The sequence below is a fragment of the Pteropus vampyrus genome, unplaced genomic scaffold (genome assembly GCF_000151845.1).
Source record: "Pteropus vampyrus isolate Shadow unplaced genomic scaffold, Pvam_2.0 Scaffold471, whole genome shotgun sequence".
Classification (NCBI taxonomy): domain Eukaryota; kingdom Metazoa; phylum Chordata; class Mammalia; order Chiroptera; family Pteropodidae; genus Pteropus; species Pteropus vampyrus.
In genome coordinates this window covers 809,410-820,898 of record NW_011889252.1, presented here as the reverse complement: position 1 = coordinate 820,898, position 11,489 = coordinate 809,410, and the positions used below count along the sequence as shown (strand labels likewise).

At 41.0% G+C, this 11,489-nt stretch overlaps 1 protein-coding gene across 1 annotated transcript in view; it reads left to right on the top strand.

The window, feature by feature from the left end:
- SLC4A8 (solute carrier family 4 member 8) overlaps positions 1-11,489 on the top strand; it is a 69,065-nt gene that overhangs the window by 23,787 nt on the left and 33,789 nt on the right. The window contains 8 exon segments of the mRNA XM_023524544.1: positions 93-186; positions 188-357; positions 2,469-2,657; positions 3,645-3,736; positions 4,681-4,838; positions 5,729-5,816; positions 6,794-6,940; positions 7,777-7,877. Coding sequence (XP_023380312.1) covers positions 93-186; positions 188-357; positions 2,469-2,657; positions 3,645-3,736; positions 4,681-4,838; positions 5,729-5,816; positions 6,794-6,940; positions 7,777-7,877 — 1,039 coding nt within the window.

Sequence of the window (11,489 nt, the reverse complement as noted above, 5' to 3'; positions counted from 1 at the left end):
ACTGAACTATATACTCAATCTTGCACTGTTTTATAGCCTGCTGTTTTCACTTACCAATGTACTCTGAGGATATAGATTAGATTACAATGTTCAGTCTGATTATTCAGAATCTTTCTTTGTGGTTTACATTAAAGATTCTCTCTTGAAAAGTCCTCATTTTCCGTCTTTGGCATCTAGTTCTTTGCAATGCTTTCAGGTGGCTGAAGTTTGAAGAAGATGTTGAGGATGGAGGAGAACGCTGGAGCAAGCCTTATGTGGCAACCCTTTCATTGCATAGTCTCTTTGAGCTGAGGAGCTGCCTTATTAATGGAACGGTCCTTCTGGATATGCGTGCAAATAGCATAGAAGAAATTTCAGGTAAGGTTAGGTGAGGGAAAACAGAGGAGTGTTTGTGTAAATTAAGAAGTGTGGTGTAGAGGAAATAATAAAGTGGCTGTGTGTCCTTAGGCAAGTCAGTTAACCTTCTCGACCTCAACTGTTCTCAGCTGTAGGATGGGTTTTAAACTAAGAAATTACTCTTATCTATTTCACAGGCTTATGGAATTTAGACTACATGGTGTTTATTCTTCCATTTGTCTATACATTCAACGAACACTTATTTTGTATCTATTTATGCTTGATAATGTGCTAGGCACGAGGGAGTAAAGATAAGATAGTTCTTACCTTCAAAGAGCTCACCTTCTAGTAGGAAAAATAGCCATGGAACAATGAATGTAAGTGCAACAATGGAGATATGTTTTGATAATAATTAGAGAGGGGCAACTGGGAATTCTTGAATTAAAGAAAGATTTTTAAAATATTGCAGCTAGGGAACACATGTAAGAGATTGAGCCAAAGTACCCACACTCCTTCAGCAGGTTGTGAAGGGGAGATGTCTAATGGAGTTTCCTGGAGTGGTTGAGTGCTAAGTTACTATGTTTTGGGGATGGAGTTTGGGAAACACCTGGGTGCATGTGAGGAATTTTTTCCTTAGCTTGGCTCAGTTTGGCTGGATAGGTTAAAGAAGGATTTCTCCAAACCTTTCTCCATTTCCAGTATCCAAGTAATTCTGCCTCTCTGGGATCACATGGGGACTCAAGGGAGGGGTCAGCACTGATGGGACCCTGTGTCCCCTCCAAATATTCTAGGGGAAAGTTATGCCTTGCTGCTTCTAGCTTCCAGCTTCTAGTGCCTCTAGTTATTTCTTAGCTCATGGCTGCATAACTCCAAACTGCCTCTGTCTTCACATGGATTTCTCATCTGTGTCTCTATTATAAAGATATTTGTCAGTATCGTCCAGGGTGATCTCATCTCGAGATCCTTAATTACATCTGCAAAGACCCTTTTTACAAATAAGATCACATTCATGGATCTCGGGGGATAATACATAGACATATCTTTTGGGGGGCCGCCATTCAACCCACTGCAAAAGCCGAGAGGGGAGAGATTTTCAGTTCATCAATGTCACATGCCTCAGAGAGGTCAAGTTAGGTAAGGACTAGAAACGTCCATCAGATTTAGCAATTGGAAGGTTATTGATGATTTTATCAAAAGCAGTTTCATTGAGGTAGCCAAACTGCAGGGGCCTGAGGAATTTTTGTTTTGAGAACCTTAAGTGATAAGAGAAGAGGCATTAGATAAAGGGGCACCTGGGATAGATATTCTTTTTTCTTTCTCAAGATGAAGGATCCCAAAGCATGTTCATAAAGGGAGTAGGGGGCGGTAGGGAACCAATTAACTTAGAGGTTAAAGATAGGGAAACATGGATCTTTGGCTTGAATATTCAAAATATATTTTCTTTATTTACTGCTACTAGCAGTTGAATAGTCATGGATGAAGTTAGAGTTGAAAGTGGTTTGAAGTTTTGGGGAGGCTTGGGGACAGGTATGTAGGATTGTGGTAAACCTGCTGTGGTTCTCCACATTAGGTACTTGATGTATTCATGTTAGTCATGAATCACAGCAATGTTAAAATCTTAGAGGAAGGGAATATCGAGAAATTTTGGCAGATAACAGAACAAAATGGGTAATATTTTGGGCTTTGGGTCAGACAGTCTTGGGTTTGAATCCCAGCTCTGCAACTTACTAGATGTGAGACCTTGAGAAGTTTTGTAGTGTTTGGGCCTCAGTTTCCTGATAATAACTGTTTTCTATAATAACTGTTATAATACCAGCCACTTCTCAGAGTTTTTATAAGGATTAAATTAGATGATCTATATAAAGTTCATAGTATAGCTCCTGGCACATACTAAGTGCTCAGTAGTTTCTATTTCTAATAATAATGATATACTGTATAAATAAAGTATAACTTGTCACAGCTACTGTCATCAAATAGCTCTTTCAGGCAATGAAGTGGGAATCGTACCTCAATGACCCTGGTTGAACTGCTTCCCCCTACTGCTTACTCCTCACCCCTTATCCCACTTGATGTTGGCCTTTTTGGGTCCACTGACCATCAGTTTGAGTGTTCATGTTAGCATCTACTTCCAGACTTGGTTTTGGACCAGCAAGAACTGTTCAGTGACCTGAATGACAGCATGAGGGTTAAAGTACGAGAAGCTCTTCTCAAAAAGCATCATCATCAGAATGAAAAGAAGAGAAATAATCTCATTCCCATTGTTCGCTCCTTTGCTGAGGTTGGCAAGAAGCAGTCTGATCCACATTCAATGGATAAAAATGGTAAGATTATTAGGAGCGACTTTATCTTTTATTAATAAGGCTTTTAGGAATTAGCTGGAGATACTAAGTTACTAGAAGATAAGGGCTATATTTATCTAATATGCTTCCATACTCACTTAGACACTGTACTTTTTGGTGATTGGCAAGTGTTTAAGCTGGGACTGGTGACTTATCTCTTGTGGCACTATGAATGCATGCCTCAGTTAGATCTCAGTGGACCCAGAGTGAGAGGTTTGTGCCCCAGAGCGGCCTCAGGGAGATATCCACATGGGGATAATTTGGGTCTGGAGAAAGTCAACTGGAACGTTTTAGAAGTAAAGAAATGTCTTAGATTAGGGAGGCAAAATATAATAGTGTATACTCTTGGGTCAGACTTCTAGGCTTGAGATTCTGGCTTCACCACTTGCAAAATGTGTGACCTTGAGCAACCTCCTAAGCCTCTTTAAGTCTCATTTTCTCCTCTGTAAAATAAGGATAATAGTAGGATCTACTCCAAAAGTTTATCGTGAGGCTTCAATAACTTAATCCATGTAAAACCCTTAGCCAGGTGCATGATAGGTTATAAATATCAATGAATTTCAGCTGCTGATTGGTTTCCTCTTCTGTGGCCAGGCAAAGTGTAACCTATATTGGTCTCTCCTTGTCTCCACATTAATGGATCACAATGTGCAGGGGATATGCCTGGGACTCTATATATTTTATAAGTTTTCCATAGGGTTCTCTGATGTGCATTCCTCGTTAAGGATTACTACCTTAATAGAGGAAGAAAAGAGGATCACAAAGTGTTCAGGAGTAGTAAGACCTCTATTTACCACTAACTAGTAGGTAAGGAGATAGGTATGTATGGGTCCTGGCTTATAGTTATCTTCACCTCTTCTCCATGTGGGCTTTGCAGGAGATAGTCATAGGCAAACAGTGGTGGATGAGGCATATTAGAGAGGGAAAAAGCAGAGATTCAGAGAATTCTGTTTGATTTTCTCCAAGTAGGTCAAACTGTGTCTCCTCAGTCTGTTCCAACTACAAATCTTGAAGTAAAAAATGGAGTGAATTGTGAACACAGCCCCGTGGATTTAAGCAAGGTGAGCAGAGACATGGGAAGTTGGCTTATCGGCCTAAGAGCATCTCTAGTGGAACCCAGAGTCCAATTGCTGGGTAAGCTTTGTTATTTCAGCACCCTTTCTCCAAAACCAGAGCTCCTTCTGCGGAAAAGGAGGCCCATCTGCTTATGTCTTCTCCCTTCTACACCAGCCTGGATGGAGCTGACTCATCAGTTTGTTCTACCCGGTTCAACATGCTGAAACTGAGACTGACCATGGATAATTCTCCCTGACACAGATCTCCTGATTTTTCAGAATTATCTTTTGGTACTTACTCTCTAGCAACTCTTTCTTACCTCCAAGAATTTTGCCAAGACAATGTTTTCTAAAGCTACTTCGTGGTTGAAACTCTTTTCGGGGACTGTGACTTTGATATCCGAGGACTTCTGTAGTAGCAGTGCCTCATTGCAGTTTGTGGTTTAAGCCTTGATTTTCTCTTCCATCCTCTTTTTGCCTGGTCTACTCTTGACACTGTCTTTCTAAAATACAGATAGTGTAAGGTCACTTCTCTACTTATAAGGCAGGGACCCTTATAAAAACTGGGAATCTCTGACAAAACATTCAAGTGTTTTAAAATGGAAAAAATTTGACCTAGAGCTTCAAAAACATTTTTCTTTGAGGAAGCATGGTGTCATGGAATTCAAATTTGAGCACCTGGATTTCAGTTCTCTCTCTCAAAAGCTCTGTCATCCTGGGCAAGTCAGCTTCACCTCTCTGGGTCTCAGTTGCTTCATTTTTAAAAAATAAAAAATGGGCTGATAAGATCTGTCTCATCTACCTTACAGAGTTGTGCAAGTATCAGATAAAATAGGGTAAGAAAACATTTCTTAAATCATAAAATGCCATATGAATGTAAGGCATGAGGAAGGTGATTGACGTTTGGGGTTATGGCTCCCAAGTTGTCAGAGGTTCTTTTGGACTTTCAGGTGGACCTTCATTTCATGAAAAAAATTCCCACTGGGGCAGAGGCTTCAAACGTCCTGGTTGGCGAGGTGGATACTCTGGACCGTCCCATCGTTGCCTTTGTGAGGCTGTCTCCAGCTGTTCTTCTCTCAGGCCTGACAGAAGTGCCCATCCCAACAAGGTAAAGACAAAGGCAGCACAACTCAGTGCATTCTGTCCATAGTACAGATTTCCATGAGCTCTGAGGGAAGAAAACAGCTAATGCCAAAATATAGGATTAATTAATTTTGGGAATGATGTTTAAAATTCAGCAGTGATCTCACTGAGGTATATTTGAATGACCTTTATGAAGAAGAATTCTAGGATTTTTAAGGCTGTGACTGCACAGTACCTACTGCCTTGGAAATGGAGAACTGAAGAGTGAGCATCCAAAGGGCATAGCAAGGGCCAGTCACTTGTTATGATGGGAAGCCTCTTACTCTCCTAGTTCTACAGAGTTGTATCCCAGAGAAATGTCTCTGAGCAAAGGCATTGATGTCTCTTTCCACAGTTCTGGCAGGATTTATTTGCCTTGCAGATATGCCCACATTTGTTAAGAAGGCTATTCATGTACTGTGAAGGTGGCAGTTCAGGTGACTCAGAGCCTCATTAATTAACAGAGTATTCAGGTGTCCAGAACACAATTTAGACTCCTCTCCAGGGTTTGATAATTTCAACTTCCTTATTCCTTTCCTCTCCCCACCATTTTCTTAGAGCAATGAATGAGATTTAGATAACCTGGAATTTGCACTACAATGCCATGTTGTGAAAAAGCAAGGAATTATGTCTATAGAAACCTTAAGAATTACAACCACATTTTTTGAATGGAGTCACACGAATAGCTTCCAATGCCCACAATGAGCTATTAGGTCAAGGCAACTCATATTGCTCCATCATTAGTCTGCCACCTTTTATTGAAGGTACCGTGATGATTTCTGTTTGATAGGAAAGAGAAATGTTTTGCTGTTTAGAGAGAAGATGTCATTTCTTTATGTTTACTTATATAATTTCATCCTTTGTGTGTGTTGCCAGGTTTTTGTTTATCCTATTGGGTCCAGTAGGGAAAGGTCAGCAATATCACGAGATTGGCAGATCCATGGCCACCATCATGACAGATGAGGTACATGCCAGTTCTGTTTTTCATTTATTTATCTCATAAATATTTATTGAGCATTTACTTTGTGCCAAAGCACAGTGCTAGTTGTTGGGGATAGAATAACTGCAATTGCTATGTCTGCTGAGGAGCAGTTCAGGTCACTTCTATGAATGTTTATGGTGGGAGGACTGAGCCCTCTGGGAGATTTTTCTCCCTATGTCATCCCTCTCTTTTTGAATAATCAGGGGTGCAGAGAAATCTTTTTCTAGAAAAATTATTATTGTCAAGTAGGATACTTAGAGGGAAAGATATTAAGGCTGACTCAAGTTTCTAGAGAAGATGGTTAATTAAATGCACCGAACTTATTTATATAAAGAAACCTCAGTCCTGTTCCGCGTAACTGAGACCAGTTTGTATAAGAGTTAGGGGTTTGTGCTTGGCACAGTAATGTGAAGGTACCAAGGCAACCAGACAGTTTGGCTGCCATGGTGATGAACTCCCACTGCACACCCTGGTGAGGACTTTGCTGCTCACGTAAGTTGCAAAGCAGGGCTTTCAAGGCATATGTCTTAGCAAGCAGAAGGAGATGGGAGCTGTGTTTTATCAACTCTCTTTGATTGGGAGGCTTATTTTACAGAGGATCTTCATTAGTAATTCCGTATAGTTTTTCCAACCATTATGATCAGGAAATTTTCCTATGTATCTTGCCTTTTGTTTCATTCTTTGAGGAGATGACAGAACTATGCAACTATAGAGTCCTGTCTTATCTTTTCTTATACTAATAGACATTTACTTAGTTCTATGGGACCCATCTCATCTTTAGGTTCATTTTTTTATCCTTTTATCCATGTACTTCTCCAAGGGCTAAAATTTTCCACATTTCATATCCCCATGGCAGAGATAAAAATCAAGAGATTGTATCCATCCTTCACTATATCCATTGCTGATTGTTTTAAATAAAGTCATTTTCAGTTTTCCTGAAGGTTTTTTCTTCTCTGTAGATTTTTCATGATGTGGCATATAAGGCAAAGGAGCGAGATGATCTCCTGGCAGGCATTGATGAGTTCCTAGACCAGGTGACGGTGCTCCCTCCAGGAGAGTGGGATCCCTCAATTAGAATTGAGCCACCCAAAAACGTCCCTTCCCAGGTAATGTGTACACATTAGCTAATGGTGGTTTAGTGTCACTTAACTGAGTGTCCACCATGGACAAAGCAATGACCATGTTGGGTATATATGCTAAGTAAATCAAGACATGGCCCTGTTTGGGGGCACCTAGAATGTCAGAACAGTAATAAAAAATGAATATACAAAAACACAGATTGGCTCAGGTGTGATAGGTCAGTCAGAATGACCTGGCATGAATTTTAAGCCAACTTTTGAAGGATTAATGTGGAACGGCAGAGAGGAGAGGGAAGGACATTTCTTGGGAGTATATCATGAATGAAGCCATTAAATGAAAAGAACAAATTGTACAGAGAGAGCAAACAGAGTTCCCCGTACTTTTTTGACAGGTTCAAGATATGAAGGGCACTCCTACTGTGCACTAGACACAAGGCCACGTGCTGTACATATGCTAATTTAATCTTCTCAGCAACATCTCCAGCTAGTTATTGTTATCTTTAGTTTTACAAACGAGAAGTAAAACTTGGAATAAAATTATCTTCAAGGTTTTAAGGTAAACTAAGATTGCACAGACGCAGATTTGAAACTGGAACTTAGATCATATCTAATGCCAGAGCCTCCATTTTTCTGTTTCTGGGCAAGGCAGAGTTAGGATTTAGGTACTAGTGGAAAGGAGGAGAAATTAGATATTGCTATTGGTTTTTTTTCCCAGGAAAGTCCATAAACTGCCCCAAATCAGTAAATGCATTTGAAAGCTACAAACACTTGGGTATTTTTTGGCTGCTTTTGTATTATTTTACCACCACCCTCACCCCATTAGCAGGAAGGACTTTACTAATTTTGTGTTCCTCTGTTAAAAGGAGAAAAGGAAAATGCCTGGAGTTCCTAATGGAAATGTTTGTCACATAGAACCAGAACCACATGGGGGCCACAGCGGGCCAGAACTTCAACGCACTGGGCGGTAAGTTCTATGATGTCACAACTGATACTGCGTGCTGGGCAGAAGTTGTGTAAAAGAATGAGTCATCCTTTTTGCTTGCAGCCTCCTTCTCTGTAGTATCTTAATTGGCTGGGAATGATTTTTCAATGGGACCACTGACTAAGTATTATGAATCTATCAAATATTGTATTCATTCATTCAAGTTTCTGAAACCACCTACCATGTTCTGTCTCACCTCCTGTCCTTCCCACACATTGTTCCCACGGATTTGAGCACACATGTTCCCTTCCTCATCTCCCGGCTAACTGCTACTTATCCTTTGTCTCAGCTAAGGTGTCATTTTCTTTGGAAAGCTTTCCAGGATTCTCTATAGGTGAAGTTAGGTGTTCCTGCTATGCAGTGTCACAGCTTTGTCCCCTGCTTGCCTGCTACCATCCCCAGACCCCTGGTAGAGCCCTTATCATACTTTATTATTATTGCTTGAATTGTTGTCTTTCCTTCTAGAATGTTTGCTCCATAAGGGCAGGGACCCCATTATATACCTAGTACTCAGCACCATGTCCAGCACAGAGTGGGCACTCAATATCTGATGAATGAATGAATGAATGAATATTTTTAGAATGATGCCTGTTCAGTAACATGAATGGACTGGGTATGGATAAATATTGAGTGATTATTTTAAGAAACTCCTGTAGGGTAGGAAAGTAGGTACTATTTTAGGTGTATGTCTCAGATAGGCAGTCTGCTCTTCTAGGCCAAAATTTCAAGGAGTGACATCCAAGAAGAAGATTCTCTATGGTGAAGGAAGCGGGTTTCCAGACTAGGTTTTATTTGCCAGGTAAGAAGGTTGTATAAGAGGATGATATTTTGGGTTGGAGTGACACCCAGAGGTGTCTCTCAAATCGTGGGAGAAGGTTGAGACTATGGTTCTGGCTCTGTAAGTTGTTCTGTGTCTGAGAAGGATCTGCTGGGTGGAGATTCTCAGGACAGGACTCATATCATGGAAAGAAGCTTTTAATGTCCTCTACTCCCTTGCTTTCCGTTTATTTTTTCCCTCCTTGCTTAAAGTTGCTTTCCTTATTTTTCTATCAGTAGTACTCTACCCAACGGAAACGGAGGCTTTTTTTGAATTGTGGAGAGTGATCTATTTTTTCATTCTTGGAAATTCAGAGAGAGGAAGTGAGAGGAGACTGAAGCAGGAGACAATGGCACTAAACTAACAGTGTCCTGAAAGAGGAGTATATTTCCTGGTTGGAGGAATATATTTGATGTGCAGTTTGGGTGTTTTTTGTTGAGTTTTAGATGTTCAGCTTATTGTCATTTCAAGGGGAGAGATCTGGGGACGTCTCTCACTCCACCATGTTTCTGGAGGAAGGTATTTGAGAATAGGGAAAGATAACTAAGTAGGTTCTGGGGAGGATTCACTGGAGGAAAGGAGGAGTCCTTTGATAGAAGGGTCACCAAAAAGAGGGAGCAGCTTCTAAGAGTAAATTTGACATTTTCTTTAAAGAGGTCTGAGTTTGGTAGGGAGGTCTGGTATTGAGAGACAGTTCAAGGGAAGCAGCTGTCCTTAGAATAGGTTCCAGAATTGAGAGTGTCTTAGAAGAGGTGGTCTTGGGTATGAATTTGACAGTATTTCAGAGTTATGATTTATCTTTTAACTGCAAAGGGTGTCCACACCCTAAGATTTAGAATTTGAAAGTAATGGAAAGGAAGGCAACAAGGTCTCCTCCAAACAGACAATCTGTGCAGGGGTAGGATTTCAGGTTTCTTTTGGTGTCAAAGAGAGGAGAATAAACTAGGGTTCCCAGCCTTTTGAGGGGAGTCGCTTCTAATCAGTTTCATATGGGAGTTTGGGAGACCATTAGTTTGGATCACAACAATTATAGAATCTCGAAAATGGTGCCTAACATCCTAAAAGAAAATCCTAGATAGCCAGAACCATCACATGTTTAATCACCAACCCCAAATACCTTTACTCATAAATTCAAATAGGATTTGAGGACGTTGTCCCATAATGTCATGTCAGGAACTTCTGGAATTGACAAAGCTGAAAGGAAGGAAGGGTTATCTGGGCTCAGAGCCTAGTTCTGCTTGGTGTGGGAGATGTGCTTCTTCTTCCTGAGCTCCTAAAGTTTTCCTGAGAGCCCTTTGTAAAAGACCTCAAGACACATCGCCTTCCTCCCATTGTAGCCTTTTTGGAGACCGTATTGGGGACCATAGTTCTATGCCAACTCTGGCCCCTTTCCCAATTTCAAATTATATAGGGAGTCAATGTGAACCTTCCCCTGCAGATGGACATTCTAGAACTTTCTGGATCCTCCTGGACTACACGGACTAAAAATAAATTAGCCTAGTTTTTATAATTTTTCATACCTTTAGTTGTGTTTCTTTGAAGTGGTACACAACCTGGGGCAAAACTGAGAGACTTAGGGAATATTATCTTCGTTGGATGGAGCATTATTGGGAGATGTAGGAGTGTAGACTCTTATGGAGGAGGGAAAAGAGACAAAGTTGAACACAGTGCTCTGAATTCTGTGTTATCTGACCTGCCACACCAGGGCTCCGACAGTGTCTGGACCTCCCTGATGTTGATGTAGACAGTGATGCCAGTACATTCCCATACATAACAAAGAGGAAGATTTGATTAGAGTGTACCTAGGTTAAAAGCTTCACAGCAAAGGAGATACTCTGGAAAGGGAGTTTCCAAGGTAGATTTATGTACTTCATTGGGGATTCCATTTTGGGGAAGGGTTAATGAAGAAAAGAATCAGGAGCTGCTGTCTCGATGATCCCCCCAAACTTCAAACAGGTTTCTTCCAAAGCACACCAGACAAATGGATGGCTGGCCTGTCCCTAAAGCCCTCCAGAGAAGGGCTCCCTAAGTCAGTGCTCCAGAGCCTAGTGACCCTCTACACGGGTAAGTCCTTTTTTGTATCAAGCTTAAATTCATATCCCTGTGTGCTTCCTGCCACCACCTCCCACCCCCGCCAAAAAAAACCTTGAACATTAAGGGTAGTGTTGAAAGGTAAAGGAAGTCTCAAATGTGGAGAGAGGCATCCATGTCTAATAGATATCTGTGGTCGATGTGCAATTATGATCTGATTTTATGCATGAGTGAGCTATGTGGCTGAATCCATAAAGTGTTCAGAAATTATTTTATTAATTTATAGTTATACCATCAGTAAGAGCCTCAGATCTTTCCTCTCCTTTTTAAATCACTTCTAGGCAGACAGATGTCCTCCCTTTCTATGCTTCTCATAAATCCATTTCCCATAAATTTTTTGTCTGTTACTGAAAGATACTCCTCCTGAAGGCGCCTCCTGTGTCCCAGGGCCAACCAATCGTGGCAGCATCTCAGGTTGTCTCAGTGGGGTGAGGCTCATTATTGCAGAAGGAGATTCTTCTCCTAGAATAATACCTTTCAGAGGAAGGCCATTGGTCATTAAGAAGTGGTATTTACATGGTACTAAGATGCTATGTTGGCTAAAGATCCAGAAACACTTGAATCTCGCCCCAGCCTAATTGCAGCTGCCTGTAAATTCCTTAAGGGGCTATTTGCCCATAGAAGAAAGCAAGATAAACGATATTACAAACTCGAGCCTTGGTCCCAAACCGTGAGGCAGAGCTCTG